Here is a 23253-nt window from a genome sequence, read left to right on the forward strand (position 1 = left end):
GTTGCTGTTCATATTAGGTACGCAGTGATCACCACTGTTAAATCAAGTGTCTGACCTGACGAATATGGCATGGCTACAGAGGGATCTCCACTTCTTAAGTGATGTTACTAATCATTTTTTTATAGATGAGACTCTTCATCAATTTAAGTTGTCATAGTTGCATGTTTGTTTGGGCCTTGTTTGTTTTTTGTTCTGTTTTTTTATTGTTTTTAAAGAAGGTTGCATTCAGGCAGAATTGTCATTAGATCTGGGACAAAATAGGCCTGTGTGATACTGACAGCATAGATACACCTTCTAGCAGGGAAGATGGGGAGTGTGTGGGTGGAGAGGGTTGCATAAGCCTGCTTCTTCCCTCACAGCTGCATTCTCACCTTTTTTTGCATTGACTGACAAACGGGTGCAAGTTACAGCACTTTACTACTTGTGCCCATTTGTCTACAAACATGAAGTTCATATCTAGCATAGATCTTAACATGCATAATGCTTACTACCTTGCATAGTACCATTGTTGTCCAGTGAGTCTCCTACATCCTTGACTTTCAGCTGTTGCCCCAGCTAGGCTGCTGCAAAGGGCACAAAGAAGGTGTGTTTTTCCCCTGAGGTTATATACTGGCCTGCTCACTGTTTCTGTGAGTTTACCATCCAGACTCATCCCAGGGCAAGCTTTAGAGTGTTTAACAAAGGAAGAGGTGGATAAAATCTTTGCAGTTCAGTACCCTGGAGCTGACCTTTGTGAATCAGATACACAGCTGAGAGCATCCAGAAGAATACTTCTAGCCTATGCTTGCACCTAAATCGGCTCCTAGAAGCCCCTAAGCAGCAGGAAACACAAGCCATCTCCCCTTGGTGCCAGTACCATTGCCATCTGGTCCTGGGAGATTACCCATGGCAGCACCATTCCAGTGTCATTTGTAGGATCGAGCACCCTACCTGTAACACCTATACCCCATCAATGACACATATCGTGTCTCTTGACATAACTCCTTCTGTTCCCAGACTGTCTAGTAATACAACATTGGTACGCTATTTCTCATCTGCTTCACGGTTAGCATAGCCACAATATTACAAAGAACTGTTTTCACTATTACGATACACAATACTAAAAGTCACATTCATAATGCACGTGCTTATTTTTTTTTTTTTGTTGACTTTCCTATCTATTTTTTCTTCTGTTTTTCACATCTGTCAGTATTTTATTTCTTTGCTCATGTTCATGGTATAGATCTGATCTCTGGTTGCAGGAGGGTAAATTATTGACTAAAACGGGTTAGTCTATTAATAGGTATTAAGCATTAACACCAGTCTTTGTACAGCCTTGAAATATGCAGACAAATGTACTATGGTAGAAGAACAACAATGAATAAACCTGACATTAAAAAGTTTCTAATTTTTCTATTTTATTTCTATAATTCAGAGTTAAGACAAGCATGGTCCAAGCAGGTTTTTTTAAGTGGTGTCAACAGTTATTAATATACTGCTCATATACATTAGATCAACAGGGTAACTCCAGTAAAGAGATTCAGAAGGCCCTCTACCTTTGGCCAGAGCAGTAAATCATTGTTCAGCACATAGTACGTTATCTCTGTTAGGAGGAGAACATTTTTGGAAGGCTGGGCATTTATTTTGATGAAGAGACATTTTTTTCAAAAGCTAGAGAGAGAGCGCTGCTTCTGCTCTATCAAGTGTATAGCTTTGTATGTCTCTCTCATCATCTCTTCTGAAAAGCTCTCTGCTGACTCCCTCTAATAGCTATGTTACCAGTCTTGGCATGTGTTTTGAGCTGTGGTTCCTGTTATTCCATAAACAAAATACGGGCCATCTGGATCATACTCTTTAAATAGATTGTGACAGGAAAACAAGAAAAGTGCTTAGAAGCTACAAGCTTTTTGTAGAGGAATCCACTTCCAAATTAAAATCACAGTGAAGAAAAACTCATCTCTGTGGCATTCAAATTGGGCAACAAGGAGGAATAAATGTAATATTTCCCAAATGGAAAACTAGATGTACTCAAATTGTTTTCATTTGTCTTTGATTACTTCACTGGATCTATAGGAAACCCTGACAAAGGGTACTTTTCTACAGGTTCTTACAGATGTTTGTAATTCATATTGCTCTAGAGGCACTGCAGATCTTGCTAGGTCACAAAACAGTTTTCTGACAAAACCAGATCTTGCAGATTTCTTTCCTATAAAAATATACAGCAATGTATTTGGATGTAAATCCAAAAGACCTGACTTTAAAAAGAGAAAAAAAAAAAAAAAAGCATTCTTACACAGAAAGTTAAATTAGAATTATGAGGAAAAACTTCAGAAAATGGAAGTCATGATCAAATCAGGAAATACCCTCACCAAAAATAACAGCCCCACAACATTAAATCTCAAACTGTAATAAGAAAGGACCAGGACAACTTGGGGGAAAAAAAAAACCTTGCACAAACCATAGCATATAATAATGTATTCCTTTTCAAAGACTTCAGAAAGCTGTCAGAGAGCCTGAGGGGCCAGTAGATGTTCAAAGTATAGAAGAAGTGCTCAAGCTGGGTAATGGCAAAACAGAAAAGCTCAATCCATTACATGTGTACTTCCTTTGCAGTGGTTCAGCCTGGGCAACTATTTCAAGTTGAACTAATAGTAGAAGAATTTTTAGAAAAAAAATCAAAGAGCAACTAACAAGAAATTGCCAGGACTGTTTAGTATGCATGCAACAGCTCTTAGCTATCTCCAGAAGAAAAATGTTAAGCTTTCCTCTGTGATGCATTAGTCAGACTAGTCTCTATACCACAGTAATAAGAAGTGACAAATGTTACATAAGTTTTTTTAAAAAAATGCAAGTGAGCATGCAGTGAATTGTGGAACAGTTAGTTCAACTTTGGTATTTTGGAAACTGTAGAATTCGTAGTTGTATGGATAAGTACGACAAAATATTGAAGAACTAACATGACTTTACCAAAAGTTTCCTTGAAACAGTTGATATGTGTATGGGTTACAATGGTTTGATTGATATATGTCACAGTTCAGAAAAAAGATAAGATCCCTCAGTGAAGGATCTTAAAAAAAACCTAAGCTAGTAGGAGAGGGAAGACCCTTTATAAGCAAAAAGTTCAGGCATGTGTTATTCAGAGAGGTCAGAGATCATGTGGGAATTTAAGGGATTGAGAGGTGATACATTTTGCTGGTGGTCCCACCTTGTTAATGGGTAAGGATAGGCCACTGACTACCTCATCTACATGCTCAGTGCTAGACAAAAAGGAGACCAAACAGTGGGAGATACAGAGAAACACCAGTGTGCCCCTGTGCCATGATATTCCCACACCATAAACACTATGTGCAGCACTGGATACTGAACTAGATGAACCTTTAGTCTAAGCTAAGTGTGGTCATTTATATGTATTATAGGATAATGTTATTGGCGCATATACAGTGTACCTATGGGCTCAACTCAGAGCCCAAGCCTAAGTGTTTATTTCCTTTTGCCATGCCCGAGGCTGCCTGAGACAACAGTATGGGGCTGGCAGTTAAGAGCATTTCTATTTCCTCAATTAACAGCAACACTTCTATCAGTTCAGTGGTTCAGTAGGAAATAACTAAAAATCAAAGCCAGCTTATATGACTCAGTAGTTTAGGAGAATTCATTATAGATAAAGTTAATTTTTTGGGTAATTTACAAGGATTTTTTTATCACTTCTTTGTATGACTAAAGTAGGAGAATTTAGATTTGATCGTCTATTTGCAGTTTTGGTCTTTTTACAATCATTGCTCATACTTTTCACATGAATGCCTTGCTCTTTATCAGTGTACTTTCACAAAGACTCTGATCAGATCTGTCATTGTGCTTCACAAATTACCTCAGGAAGGATCTCAATAGTTCAGAGATCTCTGAAGAGCAGGGGTTTCTAAGTGTCACCTGTACTGTAATATTTGGGTGTTGGGTTTGGAGTTATAGTAATTATGAGTGTGGAGGCGAATTAGAAAAACAAACGTGTTTGTTAAGAGATTAGTTCAATCATCATTAGTAGGAGAGTTGGAGCATTCACAAAGGCTGGAGACCAGTTCAAACTGGTTTTCATAATCCACACCCACCTAAGTTCTACCAAAGGCATTAATTTAAAGACATTGCATCACCAAGGAAAAAAAAAAATACTCTCACTGGCTAATCAATGAACCTGAGAGTAGGACATCATCACCTAGAAGTTCTTGTGACCTGATAAACCTTTTTGCTCTCTACGTCTGAGCCCCATTCTTGCTGACCCTAGCCCTAGGAGTGCCATAATGCTCTACTGCTCTATGGAAGAAGTCACCTGGGTATTCTGTGAAAATCATTCTGGTCTTTCCCTGGTCCCCAAAACTTGACTTTTAATTAAGGATCTTGCTGTAATTCTTTTGGGAATACCTTCCTCCATGATTCTTCAACAGGGTCTATTGGCCGTTGCTCTCTAAGCTGATGGAGGGAGCTGGGGGTAGAGGCATGGTGAGCCAAGGTGATGAGAGTGGTCTGCAAATGACTGTGAGTGATGCGAAGGACAGAAAAAGAATGTCAGAACAGATATCAATATGCAGGAGCCAACATTAGACCAGGTATTGACTAGTTTGGAGTAGGGAAGTTTTGATCTGTACTGAAATAGTCACAATTCCAGTTTTCTTTTAAAACTAACAAATTTGAAATGCTTGTGTAATGACTGATTGCACAGAAAAATGGCTTTTTTCACTTGTCTGCATATTGATCTAGAGCAGGATTTTTTAAAAGCTGTGTGATATTGGCCTGAATCTTCTCCCAACATAGTTAAAAGCAGTGGCCAGAACAAAGCTTAATCTACGTTAAATCTGTTCAAAATAAAATTGAAACCTGCCTCCCTTCTGCATTTGTTCCCTGGTAGACTCCTCTGTTTGTACGCTCATTTTCAACAGAGCTGTTCTGTATGAGTAGAGAGACTGACAGGGAGTAATAAACAAGGTAAATTGCCTCTGTGGCTTGCAAGACCACTTTCTGGGTCCTTTCTTTGAGCGTTAGCCAGAATCCATACTGTGTGCTTGGGCAGCTGAGCTTCTGAGTCACAGAATAATGTCAATCCTGTTTACTTCAATTCACTTTGATCAGCCTTACTTGATCAGCTGCATGATTAAAGGTACGCACTCAATTTGGTATTGCTTAGGAGTACAGAGGAGGTAAAGGAAACGGTCCAGATGAGATGGCCCCAGATAGCAGGGTCAGTGGACCAAATGGGAAGGTGAAGAAGAACTTTTTAATGAAGGCTTTCAAAATAATGTTAGTTGCTTAAGTCTTGAATTACTCATTGGGATGGTTCTTGTTAAGTATATTTTCATGTTGTATAGACACACGTTTATTATAATTCTAAGCACTATACTGCTGTTGGAAACCCATAATTAATTGATTAATTTATTTCTTTCTTTAGTGCAAGAACATTATTAGGAAAGAAGGATGGGCCAGTAGTTACACAGCACTGGGCTGGGACTTTGGAGTTTCTGCTTCCTTTCCCAGCTCAGTCACAGGTTCACTTTGTATAAACTTAGCTTTCTGTCTGCTTTTAGCTATCTACTGAGTATAATCATCCTTCCTTTCTTTGCTGAAACAGTCAGAGTGGGATTCAGGTGCCTCACCATAGATAAACAGTATGATTTTAAAAACACAACACTGCAGTGGCAGAAGATGAAGAGATTCAGGTGAAATTATCCCTGCTGGCATGGTGTTTGGGTCAAACCAGAAGATGAAAAGGAACTTTTTAGTGAGGGTGATTGATCTTATCCTTTATTTTCCTCTAAAATATTCTTGTATTGTAGGTACTGGCAACAGATATTTGCAATTTCTAGTCATGAAAGAAAAAAATTCTAGAGAAAGGGTTGCTTGGGAAGTGTCATGTGGTGCATGCAGATTATTAATACTTGCAATATAGATGTGCTTGTTTACCTCTCCCCATGCTGTAATGTAGCTAGGAAGCTAGCAAGTCTTGAATGCAAGTACTGAGCACACCAGGAAAGAAGACTCTTTCTGTAAAGTCCAGAGGACTTTTTATGGAAGCTTGCAACTGAGGAACATTTCCAATTTCAATTTGTAGTTGTATAAAGTTGCATCCTGCAGACCGTAGATTTTCATACTGTGTATCACTGTTACCTAGGGAAGAGCCATGATATCAAACTGATAATCTTGTTTTCATTAAATTCAATAAAGAACTGAAATGGTACTCAAGGCCATTGAAAGTCAATTTTTATTTTCATGTCATCTTATCTCAGTGAGGAAGTTAAATGTGTCATTTTTCATCTTACAGATGAGAAAACTGAAACTCAACAGACAGTATTAGTGATGTTCCCAAGGTCAAAGCTAAGCTGCTCAACAGAGTTAACAATCTATTCTGAATTTTCAGCACAGTGGTTCTCTCATCAGGCAGTCCATCCCACCCTGAAGTTGTCCCAGTATCCTGAACAGTATTTGGGTAATGGAAAATAGTCTTGGAGATCTTTATAGTCAATAAGATTGCAACATGGTTATTTTGTCATCTATTTTCAGGTGTAGAAGAAAAAGGACACTGAATGCATATTATTCTTTTACAGGACCCTCTGTTGGAGATATGAAAATTTCAGAAAGCTATTTTTTTACTAATATTAGTATTATAGAAACACTCAAATCTGAAAAGAAACTCAGCGATGAAGCTGTTACATGCAGAAATAGTGAAGAAAAAACCCTCTTTTGAAAGATTCTGGGGTGTAGAGAAAGGTTGTTAATGTTAGAGCAACCTACCTACTCTCCGGCTCCTTTTTCAGAAGGGTTCAAGTCTTCTATAGGTCCTATAGAAGACTTGCACACTTCTGAAGCAGCAGCATGAGTTTTAGCTATTATTGGTGCACCATACATGTAACACATCTGCTACCTCTTAGTAGATAATTGGTAACTGGCATTTATTTTCCAACTGAAAAATTGCAATGAGTGTTAATGATGGGTCATTGCTTTCAGTATAGTATACTTTTTAAAATTTCTAGTCCCTGCTCTCTACGTAGTTCAGACATATTATGGAATATCCCACTGGCATATCCAAATGCCAATTTGGGTTACTGTTTTTAATATTTTGCCCCCACCCCATCCTTTATGCCTGCAGACTAGCAAAACACAAGTCCTTTGATTTCCAGTGACAATTGAAAACATTAATACGTTATCAACATTCTGCTCATAACAAAGTCCATTCTGAAATCAAAATACAGTGCTATTCTAGCTACTGAGAAGAAAACTAGCTCTGTCCCAGTGGAAAACCAGGAAGGATACTAATTCAAATGAAAAGTATCTCTGTGAACAGAACTTCCCCTTCCCCATAAATGTTCTCATGACCATGTAGAATGTATTTCAACCGCATGTCACTCCCTTTCTAAACTGCCTTCTTGGCAAGACAGTGGAGAAAATTCTCTAAGAAGTATTGAGAGGATGGCATGAGGACTGTGTGCAGACTAGACTTTTTTACTTCATTATATACCTCATCCAGACTAGAAGAACCATAGTTCACCAGACATGCATACTCTTCAATCTTAGCAATTTTCCCCGCACTCTGACAGTCTGATCCTGCTCCAAGACTATTAAATAACTCAAAACTGGAAGGCTGGAAGGGAGGGGAAGAAAATGTCCATTTCCTTTCTAATTCCACACTCTGTTTCCTTCATATTACTACTTTGTCAATATACTTGTGGTCTATATACTTTACACTTACAAATCTTTGTGTTACTTCTAATATGACAGATCTATAGGGATAGATTTTTTTATATTTGAATTAACCTGGTTTTGAGACAAAACCAGTTATTATTGTTGCTAAATTGACACAAAGAATGTAATTTCCTGACCTAAGATGTAGAAGCATAACAAAAAACCTGGAAAAGATGAATGGTTCTTTTGTCATCAAATATACCAGCCATTGGTTAATTAAGATCTCTTTAAAACCGCTTCAGAATGGTTTGTTCAAAACAAAACAAACTTGCAGGAATCTGTTTGCAGGGTGTTGGTAAATGCATGAAATATTATATGAGTCCATTTCTTCTAAAAAAGTCAAAATGTGAGTTAGAATGGAATGATTCTGACCTACGTGAAGTACACAGCAGTAACATAGACTTGCTAATGTAGGGTTTGTCGTGGTCTTAATTATCGGAAGGAATAAACCACATCTGTTGGGTTATTTTAGTATTCTGGACTTTTATTCCTATTAAAAATAAGTAGTTGTGGAGCAAACTAGTTCAGTAGATGAATGACCAGTATGAATCTGGTTAACGTGGTTTCATGACATAGTTTTAGAATTCAAATTGTGGTCAGTAGAGAGGTCTGACTGTAACTGGCTTGTGGCAGCGCATTGTACGCCTAGCACACATGCGTCTACTCATTGTTTTAGTTTAAAGCTGGTGTAACACCTTGTTGCTTCTGCTATAATGAAATGCTGGGGAAATGCCTTGTAAAACTGTAGCTTAACATTATTAAAAACAAAACAGTAATTACAAGGCCTCACAAATGAAAAAGAAAACAAGAGGCTTATAACCATTTTGTAACACAGTTCGTCCTTGACCACCATGACCTGTCGTTCACCTAGGCTTTGAAGAGTAAAATAATCTCTGTGTTTATTACCTTTTACAGCTAGAATTAGAAAGAACAAGTAATAAGGAAAAGGGAAAAAGAAACAGAGGAAAACAAAGAAGGAGAGTGTCAAGACAAGGTTTATCTATGTTCTGTCTACGTGTTCATTTATATTTGTAATGACAAAATTACACATATGGGTAAACAATTACAAGGGAAAAAGAGTAATCACAGCTAGGGAAGTGTATTTCATGTCACTGTTCAGTCATGGTCTTTTTTATTGCCTGGAAAAATTTGGCCATCTTGGTCCATTAGCATTTTATTCCTATTGAAAGAAGTTAAGAGAAACAAGCACTACTTTTTTTTCATTCCATCAATTTCAGTTTGTGCAAGTGGAGCAAGGAGAGGTAGTGGATGCACTCATACTGCATGTGTAGGGGTAGAGAAACCAGTTTGCTACTTGTATTCCCATCATCTGCCTGGGGCAATAACTCAGAAGCACACAGACTGACACATATGAAGGGACCACATCAGTCAGAGTAGGAAGTGTATCAGGGAAACATGTCTATCCCATATGCTCTCAGTGGCATGCAATCACAGTCAGAGTGAAAAGATACAGGCAGTTAGTTCAGAGTCCATTTGCAGGCTGAGGATCAGGAGGAATATTTGCCTCTGGTTAGACTTTGGGAGAGCGCCGAGCTGCTGTGATGCATGACTGTCAGCTCCGTGTGTGCTACAGTATGGCACAGAAAGTGTGACACGAAAGTGTCCTGGTTTCCAGCAGGGTCCTAATTACACAATATTTGTGCTAAGGTCCTCCACATAGTCAGACACAACAGACAGAAAGTCACAGCTACTATTCAAATGGCTGAAGATTGTCAGCTCTGTTGGCTGGATTGTGGAGGTGATGCTTGGAAACCCTATTTCATCAATATTTGCTCTGTTTCCTCCTTTTTTCTGGTTGGTTCTAAGTTTTATCAGGTCTGTTTAATGTTTAACAGTGGCAATTAAGCAGAAGATGATGTAGCAGTATAAGTAACAGCATGGAGAACAGCACGGTCAGCTGAATGCAGCAGGGCTTCTGATTGTGTAAGTACTGCACATGCATTATTTCCTAGAGACTTGCACCTGATGCTTTCTGTGGTCGGTCGGATTTTCATGTTGGGTTATGTCTGCTTGTGACTTGGTTGTGAGCAGATGTTGCCATGAAATATTAATCAAACAAACATGCAAGGGACCAGTGAGACCTGCTGTTTTGGGGGAATATACTTAGCCTGAAATTAGAATAAAATAGCCCTTGAAGTCATGGGGACTAATGAAGTAGTTGGTAAACCAGAAATCATCTTTTAAGTTGGAAACAGTCTTCAGTGTGACTCAAAATTAACATAATCCCACCAGTGATTGACCAACCGGATCCACTTTATAAACTCTTCTGGTGACTTAATGCATAAAACAATCATTGAACTGCTAAGGCCAGGCTCTCTAATTAGGACTGGGGTGAGTGTATGGGATGGGTGGAAAGCCACAATTTAAATTTAATTACACCCTTTATTCCCATAGATAGACTAATCTGTGGTTTGGCAGAGAATTATCTTCTGAATTTTCAATTTGCATATAAAAAATACAGCCCAGAGTTAATAAAGACTTTCTAGTTTCTTCAGCTTTTACAGGGTAACAAAAACATATTTGTGGCCAGAATTTTCTAATATCAAAATGTTTAAATTAATGTGATTAATATCTCTAAAGGTAAAAGTATGTGGGGAAAACTATGACAACATTCAGTGTTTGCCAGCTTCTGATAGAAGCACTTCTTTAATATTTTAATAGAGATCTGTGATACTAACAGAAGGTTTTTAACTGATCTGTTATAGTAGAAGTTAAAACCATATTTTTTGCTTCAGAAATTCTTTGAAATTTAGGCAAAGCTCTGTTTGGACAAAGGAAGTGGTCATGAACAGGCAAAAAAAATTCCTATTTTTCACTTAAGTGTGCAGTATCTCAAATAACTAGAAGAAAATAGTCTATGAAAGGTTAAGCAGCAGGTACTTGTGAAACACTCTCTGTACTATGTGATTGCTTCATTTGTCTGCAGTACATAAGGGAGTTTTTTTGTCTGGGAGGAAGAAGCAGAGTTCTGCTTAAAGGAGATGCAAATAATTGAATCCTATTCCAGTCTGGGGTCATACTCGACCTTTTAGTTTAAGGAAATTAAAATTTAGTGTTACCCTTTCTTACTGCAGGTCACTGCAGTGGTCACTGCTCTCATGCATACTCAGCATATTCAGATCCTAGCAATATGAGAACACACAATGTGTATATGTTTGCTATAAAACCAAGAAAGACCACTGTACCAATAAAGAATAAAGTACTTGGTTAATCACCAAGGATCCTGGAACTTATGCTGCCCTCAGAAACTCTATCTAAATGTTCTTTAGATAGTAGATACAGTCGACTTTCACATATGAATAAGGAACCAAGAGAACTTCACCTTGGCAGGAGATGGGAAAATACATTCTTGGACTGGAATGATACAAACAGGCAGTGGTGGCTGGAAACCAGAAGAAGAGGAACCACAACAATAGAAAAGTTCTAGAAATGTTTTCATGTAGAAGCTGTGAGGGTGAAATACTTATTTTCATAGATAGCTTGTTGTGTTTCTGAAGAGGGTTTATATGAGATACCTCCCCAGAATAACAGGGAACTGAATTCAGTAAACGAGAGACTTCTTCCAGCTCCTACGGAGGGCAAGAATTTTATGTGAAGTATATCATGTTGGGATTAGGAGAACAAGCATAACAAAGAAACTTTTCATCTCCAAGGGGATTAATCTGAGTGTCCTTTAATTTCCAAATAGAATCTGTGCTCCTCTTTTCCTCTTGGGCCCATGTCATTCCTTTGTCTCTAGAGGGAGCCACACATCCCATGCAGGTTAACCCATGGTGAGGAGCAAACCACCATTTAACAAGTTAGAAAAACTTGTTGCAGCCCCCAAAAGGGAAGTGCCTTCGTTCCAAACATGCACCTCATAGTCTGATGCAAACCTGCTGCTTCCCATGTGTCTTTATGGCCACTTCTGAGTGCCCTGCTGCTTTGGCACAGAATGCTCCAGGCTTTTGCCTTTAATTTTGCCTTGAGTTTTAACATAGATGACTTTCATCCATCACTTGTCAACTGTGACCAATGACTGGCCATGTGAGCAAGTAACTGTGAAGTAAACACAGGGGTGTGAATATAACAAGCACCGGATAGTCCGTGGTGGCTGTCTGTCCATGTGCTGCTGCCCCGATGCAAATGAAGGAATTTATCCCATTCCCAGTGAGAAATGAGCTGCCCCACATTTCTTCACATTTACCAAACTGCATCTGGGTGGGTACTATGGAGAATGCAGTATCTTTGAAACCCACACCTTGTCTTACCTCATGGTAACTTGTTTGTTTAGGTGTACCCTATAGGAGATAATGATCCAGGGATGATAATGTCATTCTTAATATTATTATGGACTTTGACTCTACACTTTCATTTCCAATGAAGAAGAGAATTGCCTTCTCGGGCAGTTAAAATGGAATATTGTGTTTTTATTATGCCTGAAATTTTAATTTATAGTTTTGTTGAATTTATTAATGATATTTGATGTTATTTGCATAGGCAGTTTAAGTATCCTAGGTACATAAGATATTTACAGTTGTGCCATATAATATTTATGCTAACAAACTATTCATTATTGCTTACTACCAAGCTCATTATTACCTTCTGCTCATCTAATGAATGTTTATTTTGTGACAGAATAATTTGAAAAGAAGATGAAGTACCTCCTGTGCCTGTGTTTACTCCTTGCTGTTCTTTGTGCCGTAATCCATTCCCACCATGAAGACATTTGTCATGAAGTCAATAATACAAATTTGCATGATGGAACAGAAAACTTATTAACACATAAATGTGACAAGCAAGGCTCTAACTATGCAGATTTTGTATTTAGATTTTACAAGCAGGCTATATCAAAAGAACCTGAAAAAAATGTTTTCTTTTCTCCCATAAGCATCTCCACTGCCTTTGCCATACTGGCTGTTGGTGCTAAGTCGACCACCCTGTCTCAGATTTTTGAAGGACTGGGCTTTGATGGTCCAACTGAGACTCGCATACATGATATACATGAAAGTTTTCATAAAGTTCTAGCAATACTGAACTGTACTGATGTCAACATCACATTAAATATAGGGAATGCCCTTTTTACAGCTATTGGGTATGAACCACAGCAGATATTTTTACAAAATACCAAACAATTTTATGATGCAGATTTTTTTTCTAGCAATTTCCATAAACCAGAGGAAGCTAAGGAGCATATCAATAAATATGTAGAGCAGAAAACCAAGGGGAAAATTCCTGAATTAATTGGTCACCTTGATCCAAATACAGTATTGGTTCTTGTTAACTACATTTATTTTAAAGGTAAGATATTTAACATAATACTCCAACAGATTATTTTGAGACAAAATAAAAATTGTAGGGAACTCTTGATGATTTATTAACAGAATGATTATTTAAGAAAGAGCTAAACTGCAGGACTTTCAAAGTACAGATTAGATCTGTCCAGAAGCAGGATATCTGATTGTTGAGAAATACTGATTGCTTGATTTTGCCCCAGTTTGCCTGAAAGCTGGGGACAGAGCAGACCCACTCTAGTCGACTGCCTAATAGCCAGGGATCCACTACCCACAGCCTCACTGATCCAAGGGCTTAACAACTATGGATGTTTCCAAGATCTCTATGTGAGTGTATGAGTCAGTCAAACTTTTAGTGGACTTACATCCTTGCACTTCCAGAGTCCCCAGTGTTATGGTAGATCTACTAGGTATGCTGTGTGAAAACTTGGGACATAGCATTTAGAGGGCCTCTGTTTCTGGAGCTCTGCTTGAATGTTGGGATCCTTTATTCTGCTGAGCGCAGGCAGTTTGCACTGGGTAAGACCTAACAGGAAAGGCATAACAAAAATCCTGTGGCTGAATGTTTAAGTGGTTGATTTTAAATTATATAAAAGGCACAAGTGATGGGAACATATGGCTACGACAGAAGGAGGACTCTGTCAATTTGGCCTCATCAACCTTTGACTGTTTTTCAGCAAGACAGGACTTACTCACAGCAACTATGCTGAACTCACCGCAGAGCTAATATGCTTTATTGTATCTTGTGCAGAATGTTGAAATGATTTAGTGATCTTCTCCCATAAACTGCCCTCCAGCACCCTAACATTTAAGTTGGACTGATTTATATCAGCCATTTTTTTTATGATCTTCACATATTTGAGTGCAGCATCTTCTCTTTTCCCCCATTAGCTGCCTGGGAAAAGTCTTTTGATCCTTTGCGTACACATGAGGATGATTTTTTTGTGAACACAAATTCATCTGTTAGAGTCAACATGATGCAGCGCGACAGTAACTATGACAGTTACTACGACCAGGATCTCTCTTGTGAGGTGGTAGAACTGCCTTATCAAGGCACTGCACGAGCATTGCTCATTCTGCCTGATGAAGGAAAGATGAAGCAAGTGGAAGATGCTCTCTCCAAGGAAACCATTTGTAAATGGGATAGCAGACTTGTGACCAGGTAACTCTAGGTAGATGTATTACTGTATTTGAGGACACATTATTATTTTCAAGAGAAAGCATTCATTTCAGATCTCCTCCTCCTGGGTATAATGTCCTGATTTCATAAAGTGGGGGTTTAAGTGATTCCCAAGATGAGTCAGAGCAGAGCATAATGATAAGAAACTACAGGCTCTCTGACCTGATAGAAGGGGACACAGCATTGTAACAATTACCTCAAGAATTGCTTGGCAACCTTTTGGCTACCATACCTCTTCTTTCATGCTACTGACATAATTAATTTTCTTAGTCTAATCTAATGTCTTAGATTTTATCCTCCTTTTTCCTTCTTTTAGCTTTTCCACAGTTGGTCTGCTTACTCTCTGTAGTCCTCTAGCTTCAAAACTCTGCTCTATATGAATGTCTTGACACTGAGATGTAAGAGTGGCAATGAAGAAATTAGTGTTTCTATTCCAAAATCACAGAGAAAATGTAGGTACCAGAAGATGGCGTATCTCTGGATGCCAAAATTGAATGCTACCATTAAACACATTAGGAATCAAAAGAATGCTTTCAAGTGTCACTGAATTGCACACTATCCAACCTGCTGGCTGAAGCAAAACTGCTTTGTTTCACTGCCCTTTCGGGTTTTTTTTTGTTGTTGTTGTTGTTTTTCAACAGGAGATTAGATTTGCAGTTACCAAAGATTTCTATTAGTGGGTCTTACGATGTTAGAAACCTATTTGAGGAAATGGGCATTACTGACGTATTCTCCAGCAATGCTGATCTGTCTGGAATTAGTGGCAGCCGTAATCTCCAGGTTTCACAAGTAAGTGAACAGAACTGGTGATGGGGTTGTGGTTGGTTGCTCTGATCAATTATATCCAGGGTTTTTAAAGACTTGCTTTCCCTCTTTGCCCTATTGAACTTATAAGTAAAACTCACAAGAGCATGTAGGGTCTTTCTTAGTAATTGTGCTTTTCTGCAGAGACAGTCTGCTGTCCAACCTTTGAATTATTTTAATATCACTATGAAAATGCTGAATATTAAGTACATGGAAACGTTGGACAAGACTTTAAATGATTGGTGCTGGAATATAGTTGTTTACATGCACTTGTGTCAAGTAAATTATAAATGAAGAGTTTATTATTATATTTGCTTTATTAGTAACTCATTTTTTTAATATTCTGAGTGTCCAGGAAACTGCCAGTTTGCAGTAGCAGAATTTCACTATGTCAGTTTACTCTACTATTTAATTTCACAAAGACACCAAATACTTCCCCTATGTTAGCATTTAAACAACAGTCTTCCATTAACCTTGGAATAATAGAGAAAGTGTTGTTAGTGGAAGTCCAAACTATTTAAGAAAATCAATCAGCTAGTCCATGGACTGCTATTATCCCTCTTTACTCAACACTGGTGAGGCTGGATCTACAGTGTGTTTATTTTTATTTTTGGCCCTCCTCATTCAGTTTTGACATAGAAAACACTACTTTTGCAGGCTGTTAGTCCTGAAAATTTGGTCCACTGTATTTTATCACTCCTTTCTTCTCCTAAACATTCCATAAGGAGATAATTTATCTTCATCTCCTCCTTGCTGTCCTGTATATAAACCACAACATTTGCTCCTTTTCCCTGCAGGCAATTCACAAGGCCCTACTGGAAGTTGATGAGGCTGGAACTGAGGCTGCAGGAGCCACAGCCATTCTTGTTACCAGAGTTCTCCACCCTTCTCTTGTCGTCAAATTCAACAGGCCCTTCCTTATCTTGATTTCTGACAAAGAAACTAGCACCACACTTTTCATTGGGAAAATTGTCGATCCTACTAAGAAGTAATTACCGAGTTATTGGGCATGTTGGGTTTTGGCATGAGTTATAATGGCTATAATGTTTGCACATGTGGCTAGTTAATGCTACTACTCTCTATTTGAGGGATATTCAGAAGTAAATGAGCAATTTCCTTATCAAACTAGTAAGCAAAAAATTGTAAAAAGCCTCCCAAGCAACTGTCAGTTTTTAAATGGAACATTTTCACCAGTTCAATAATTCAAGTTATTAACACATTTTCCATGGAAGACAGTTTTTTGTAAAGCCTGCTGTTATTTTTACAAGTGAATTATCTCTACTAAACAGTCTTGTCCAGACTGCTTTCAGTTCTGGGTTACTCATCAAAAGCTTTATCCCAACAGATAACAAGTGCCCTACAATTCTATTATGTCTCCTCTGGGACTTACTGAAGATCAGCGTTCACCTGAGCCAGGACGTACAGAGTCCTTTCTTCTGTACACAGCTCTTTGCTGCCTAGGTCATTGTTGTTTACCCTCAACCAACCTGTTCTTTCTCACATGTTCCAACTCTTTGCCTAGGATGTGTTAAAAAAAAATTGACAAAAAAGAGAAAATCCCTGAGACAACAGATTTTTTCTGCTGCAGCAGTCACTGTGAGTGTCTTTTTGCAGTCCACAGGTCAGTAAAAAACTTTGAGAGAGTAACATTGGGCATAAATTGAGAAAGAATTTTCCTGCTACAATGTTATCTGTGAATTATTGCTATGGCTGATGAATAAAATAAACATTGTCATTTAAATCCATCACTTAAGGACTTATTCTCAGTGTCTCTAGTCTCTTCCTATCCTGCTATAAATCTTTAAAAATCAATGAAAACTTTCAATCACTCTTATTAACATAGCAGGGTGTCTGTAAAATATGTTTTAAAGGCTGTTAAACTAGTCCAAATTTTTTCATATGGAGATAGCAATTCTTTGTGTTCACTCCTTATGTGGTTACTTGGGTAAAAGCTGTTTTCAAGAAACACATTGACACTCTCTTGCTGTTGTGGGCCTGCAGATCACCCACTGATACTGCAGTGGAGCACTGGGGCCCAGTGCTCAGCCTTGCTGGACTCTACAGCAAACCCTTTATTGCACAGGTGCTGTCTCGAGGAGAGGATGACTCCTGCTTTGACAGCTGCTCTCCCACAGCACTGCTCTGGTTCATGCCATTGCATGTTGACCCTGGATAATTTTTTTTGCCTGTTCATGGGAAGATGATGCTCCTGAATGTGCATTGCTCATTTCTACAGTGGTCCTGGCAATGTGCTGTGAGCACTGCAAAGGCAATGTGAGCCCCAAATCAACAAACAAGCTCCCTACCCCTAACATCTCTCTAGTCGTCTGACCTGTTCTCCCAAACTTGGTCTACCCTCCACAGTGGTGCTTTAGTGAGACCCATCAGTGCCTGTAGCATGGGTATGGTATATAGGGTGGAGCTATGCCTCTCACTCAGTAGGGCTTGGCGACTGCTGCCTTGTCTGAGTCCCTTTGCTCCAAGCAACAAGAACTCTGTGGAAGCCCTGAGCTATTGCTTTTGCTGGAGCAAGGTACCATCACTCAGTGGACTGGGAGATATCACACCTCTGAGAGAAGCAGTGGCTTTTACAGAGTTGAGATCAATGATAACTTTCTGTGGCGTGAGACAGCCTGCTCTGCTGTGGCTGTATGAACTCAACAAGAGCTGTTAGCAACTCTAGTGAGATCCCACCCTGATAAATTGGTGCACCAGTACTGATTAGAAGGTAGGATGGTGAGATTTTTATCGGAGTGGGGTGGCAGAAAAACAGGTTCTTAGCCTATTGCTAAAGGGAAGGAGGTTAGGAAAAACCTCACGGTTGCTAGGACAGAGCAGAGGCTTTGGGAAATAACACATGGAGCAACTTCCTTCTCCATTTGACTCCCAGGCCTTTGCTTTTGAGAATGGAGGCAAGGAACTGCAGGAGGAGAGCTGCACGGGGAAATTTCACACTCAAGTGTGAGAAGTGACTGCTCCTGGCAAGAGTATCTAACAGGGCACATTTGAATGCTGGATTGGTTTTGGAGGTATCTATCGGGATGTGGGGCATCACCACAGTTGTCCTTGGTTGAGGAAATTCACGGCCCAGACCAGCAGATTGGCCTGCGCAGTGGTAGGGACCTGGAGTGGGAGGAGGGATCATCCTAAATCTTTCTGGAAGGGGAGGATGTGGTGAGGACAGAAAACAAATTAGTCTTGTGGCATACATACATGGAAGGGAGAAAAATACATATAATCAACAGCATGGAGATCCATAGAACCTGGGGACAGAACATACCCGGCTGATGCCACTCTCAGCGTAGTCCTGCTGATGTTCTTTAGGAACTGGACAATTCTAGAGAGTTTTTGTGAAGAGAGGGGGCATTTTGTCCTAGTTCCAAGAAAACCTAATTTCACTGGTCTGCCTTGCATCATTTGTCCTTGTTGCTTTTGTCTATCTCACGTTCCCTATGGTGTGATAGGGAATGTTCCTCTTCACGCTACCTAGTTGTACTAATGGTAGAAAAGGAAAGGAAGGATTCTGATAAACAAGCTAAAATTTTATTCTGGGGACTGTGTATTCATTCTATTTGTGGTAAACACATGTATTTTATGGTGTCTTTCATTCATCTGTATGTAGGTGATTTTATTAACACCTTTCAATCTTCCACTACGACAAAACCAGAACTGATTAGGACAGCTTAATCCCACACAGATATTCCCTCAGTCTACGGGACAGCTGGATCCAGACTAAGGCCTGAAAGAGAACTAGAGCTTCTTTATACCCTACTAAGTGTCATTTGCCTGACTTCCTGCAGTGTCAGTCAGCAGAAAGGGATAATACAGTTTACAATGGAATATGTGACCCCCCTATCGTAAACATTCAAGATGAATGACCTGCTGTGGATCCATTAGTCCTGACCTGACATGCTTACAGGAAGTTCTGAAGAAAAAGACTTGCCTAAAGAGAGCGTATCTCAGCTGAAAATCCCTGTGAGGGAAGAGAGACCTACTGGGCTGGGTCCCTGAAAGGCAGCCTAGCTGTGCCCAAGTAGACCTGAGTGAAAGACTTCTGCTAGCAGCCCCTGAGCCATGTGGGAGACAGTAAGTTTGTTCTATCTGACCTTGTTTATGGTCCACTAGGACTCTGTTTGCTGATGGGATAGCTTCTGTCAGTAAAGCTCTGTTTGATTTGGCCCATGGCAGAGTCCATGTAGTATGCTGTCATAAATCATGAAGCAGTGGGATTTCGGGGCTAATGCAGTATGTGTGCAATGCATTTTACCTTTCATCAGTAGGGAAAAGAGTTGGCTCAATGCCAAAAGGCACAAAGCAATCAGATAATCACAGAAACACCAGCTGCCCACATAAGCCTTGCTATTCAGATGCTACCAGTACTTTGGACTTTCCTTTCTTATTCCCAGCTATACAATTTAAACCTCAACCCCAGTGTCTGGGGAACTTGTCCTTGAATGGGCACATCATCCTTCTCTCCACAGCTGTTTCATCTGTTCAGCCCTTGATCGCTGCTTCTATTTCAAGGAAATGGGAATTCACCCACGTGGAAGCCTATTCTAATTGTTTCAGAAGATTCAGCACAATGGAAACAGGAGGGTTTTCCCCCATACTCATTTCAAGCAGATACTCATTAAGATCTTAAAAACCAGTTGATTATGATAGTTCCTGGGCAAGGTGGTTTTTGACTGTGGATTCTGAGAACCAGGAGTACCTGTATGGCAGCTACAAGGCAGTCACAGTGTCTCGCAACCCAGCTCATCTTTGACATGAATCTAAGTAGCTTTTGGAGGTATTAAAAAAAAATAAAAAAAATCATAGCAGTGTTACTCCACATTCAGGTCTTGTCTCCAAAACACAGAGGCACTAACATTTACCAGCAGAATAAAGTGCAAGAGAAACATGAGCATTTTAAAATGTAAATGTTTCAGTGAAAACTCTAAATATTCACTGCAGTAGGAGCTAGGATGAGTGCAAATTCTCAAGAGGAAAGGACACATCCTCCTAATCTTACCCATCTTTCCAACATTCCCTGTTGGGTAGTGCCCCTCTGCCCCTACCCACACAGGGCTCCTTTCATTAAATTTAAAGTGACCATATGTATGAAAAGGTGATATCATCCATTCTGTGTAAACTGTTAGCTAGTAAAGACTGATCTGGAAATATCCTTTGTGAGTTCCCTGTTCCAGGTTTAACAGAAAATCCATTTTAAAATAACTTGGTAATTGTGCTTTCTCCAAACTAACAGTTTTAAAGAAAACTATATAATTCATTAATTTAATGTTGATGTCTTCAAGTATGATTAATACCTTGGTTACCCAGCTCAGCACTGATGTTGCTGCAAATGACTTTGCTGGCTTCTTGCAGAAGAGAATTTCCATGACCAAAGTAGCTTTTCAATTCAATCCTACCCCTGGAGATTAATTTATTACAAGCTAATTAGCCTAATTTATACAAATGAGTCTTTATCTCTCTTATATTTGATTGCATTCAGTTTCTTTTCCGTAAGTCACCTGGAAACAAAATACTTATGATTCATGACTTTACTAAACAAGAATATATCCTTTGTGGTTGGAAAACTTCTATTAACATCAATGTGATGCTTGTATGGAAGGTTTGAGGAAGGCCTTGTCTGTCTTGTGCAGATATTTTACTAAGGAAAAGTTGCTATATTATTTACTATGTCTCATGTAAGAAATGCAGACTACATGGAAGATGCTCTGCTGAAGGACAATGTTTGAAAGAGAAAAATGTAGAATAATTCACTAAGTGTTGGAGCAGCCAGAAAAGAATCTCAGAGCAGGAGAAAACTCCTGTGCAGAGGAGATGAAAGATGTAATGCAAGTGGGTCCTAAAGTGCATATGAATGCAAAAGAGACCATATGCCTAGACCTCATTTAGATATACTGTTCACACAGATGCAGGTTCTTTAGCCATCAAAAAATCCATGCCATGTCTTGCATATTCAAGGGACAGATACTGGCATGTACAGCTTGAATTAATTTTCTGTTCCTGTATCTTCTGTCTTCAGAGCTCTATCCCTCTGGTAAATCTTATGGATGAAATTTTAAGACATCTTGGGCCTTAGTTGTCCCCGCCAGAGGTTGCTACTGTGTGCCTTTGCCTGTCACTGTGCTGTGTCACAGTCTTGATGTATCCACAATTGTGTCAAGAGTGAGAAGAGGCATCAGAGGTAAATATGCTCTAGCCCTTCTAGCAGCTTCTAGGATGGCAGAGTGGGAAAGATGGTGCAGCAGTCATGACAGAAAGCCTGTGTAGGTACAGCCTGAATACCAGAGTGTCTTGTGGAGGCATGTTAATGTAAGCCATTGAAAGAAATGGGATTGGTCTGACCTGCCAGAACATGAGCTACAGAGGCTAAGGGCAACCACACCATCTCTTCTCTTGCCTCTGTTGAAGCAGGGAAGAGAATTGTTGCATTAAACCATCTTGGTGACCTGTCAGAATCCTCAACAGACCAAAAGCTTCCAGTGTCAAAGACTTGTTTGAGAAAAGTGATACGGGCAATGGAATCACACAACAAACCTCATTTTATTGAATATATTCATTCACCTAGCTGATCTGCATTCTGCTTCTTCACTATGTCCAAAAATATTTATCTGTTGAATAATAACAAATGATAACACTTTGCAAAAATAAGCCCTAATACCTTCTATCGACCTTGGGAGCAAAAAACTTAAAATGTTATTCCAAAATACCTACATAAGGAGTTTTCTTAGTGCTTGTTTAAGGCCATGTCTGCAACAGAAAGATAAACAATGTAAGGTATCAATTTAAATTTAAATAGTAGTGCCAAGAGGTTTCTCTGTGTGAACAACTTCATTCAAAAATAAGGACTTTTATTCTCTGGTGAATTTATCACTCTAAAAGTTGTTTGTATACTAAAGGTTCCTTTACACCAATAGAAGGTCTGTAGGGCAAGCTCTGCTATTAAAATGTTATCATTTCAGTATACCAGTTATTGGTAGTAAGATCCTTTCAAAAAGCCAAGTTTTTAGTGTGATTATGCTACACTGTTTTCTGCAGGTAGAACTGTAAGGATGGAGCCTCTAGTTCTGGGTATTGTAGGAAAAAGAGCCCTGTGCCACCATCTTCTGGTAAAATCAAGAAATAGGCATGACAAATTCTGTCTCATTTTGAAACCAGAAAGAACAGTAGCTTTCTGGATTGCTGGTACTGTATCAGAGAGGATTTTGATTTTCTTGTTAAGTTTTAGCTGCAGGATTAGTGAAATGCTGTATTTCCACTCACTGCTGTCACTCAGGACTAAGGGTTTGATAGTATGGCAGGCAGTTCATATACAGATCAGCTCAGTAGCAAGGAAGTAGGCAAATTAAATATTAGCAATTATTGAGAAAGAAAAAACAGCAAACCAGATATGAACATTGTGCCACTGTCTAAATCTCTGGATTATCCACATATGGGTTAGAGCATGTAATTCTGGTCCTATAAAAAATAAAAATGATAAATGAGAACTGGAAAATCTTTAGAAGAGGACGGTAAATTTAATGAAAGGTCTGGAACAGCTCCTGTTTGAGATGACAGATCTTCAGCCTGAAAAAGAGACAACTTAGAGGGCATAAAGAAGGCAAAAAATTTTTGTGGCACAGATTGAGTGAGCGGAGACAATGTTCACCATTACCACATCTAATGCCGGAGCTACTGACCATCACATGAAGCATGTAGGAGCCAAGTCCAAAGCCAATAAAAAGAGGTGGTTCTGCACACAGCAGAGTGTCTGTGAAGTGGTACAATACAGGGTGATCCTGCAACCCCAAAGGTGTACCAGTTCAGTACTTGTTCCTCATGTGTTCCTGACACAGGAAAATTCCAGATGATCAATTTGGCATTTTTTTTAAACACATGTCTTAATTCACAATGCAGCCTATAAACCACAAGCTTGCTGGTTAGACATTTAATATTTTGGTTTTCCACTTCATGTTGTGTCTGTTATATATTTCACAAGAGTAACCACTACTAAAGAACTCTTCATTCTGGGAGCCTGGATCACTGGTGGAGCAAGGAAGGGCAGGACCTGTGTGCGAAGACAGGGCAGGTGGTTGAGGCTGGACAGGCTGTGGGGAAGGCTCTGGGAATGGGAACTTACAGGAGAGAGTAAGGGGGTTCCTCCACCCTATGTGCGTCTTTCAGTGGAGTGTAGATGGGTTTTTTTGACACAGAGAAGGAGGGATTGAGATTTGTGTTTAAAAAGCTGTGAAGGTCAAGGAACTTGTACCTTGTTCTTCATGTATCTCCTCC

At 39.3% G+C, this 23253-nt stretch overlaps 1 protein-coding gene across 1 annotated transcript; it reads left to right on the forward strand.

Moving 5' to 3' along the window:
- Positions 1-12353: 12353 nt before the first annotated feature.
- Positions 12354-15968, forward strand: LOC104532361 (serine protease inhibitor 2.1). The gene is made up of 4 exons (XM_010177553.1): positions 12354-12999; positions 13884-14154; positions 14814-14961; positions 15774-15968. Exons 1-4 carry the CDS (start codon positions 12354-12356, stop codon positions 15966-15968), a joined length of 1260 nt encoding a protein of 419 aa, XP_010175855.1.
- Positions 15969-23253: the final 7285 nt, after the last annotated feature.

The sequence above is a fragment of the Antrostomus carolinensis genome, unplaced genomic scaffold (assembly GCF_000700745.2).
Source record: "Antrostomus carolinensis isolate BGI_N321 unplaced genomic scaffold, ASM70074v2 scaffold39101, whole genome shotgun sequence".
Taxonomy (NCBI): Eukaryota; Metazoa; Chordata; class Aves; order Caprimulgiformes; family Caprimulgidae; genus Antrostomus; species Antrostomus carolinensis.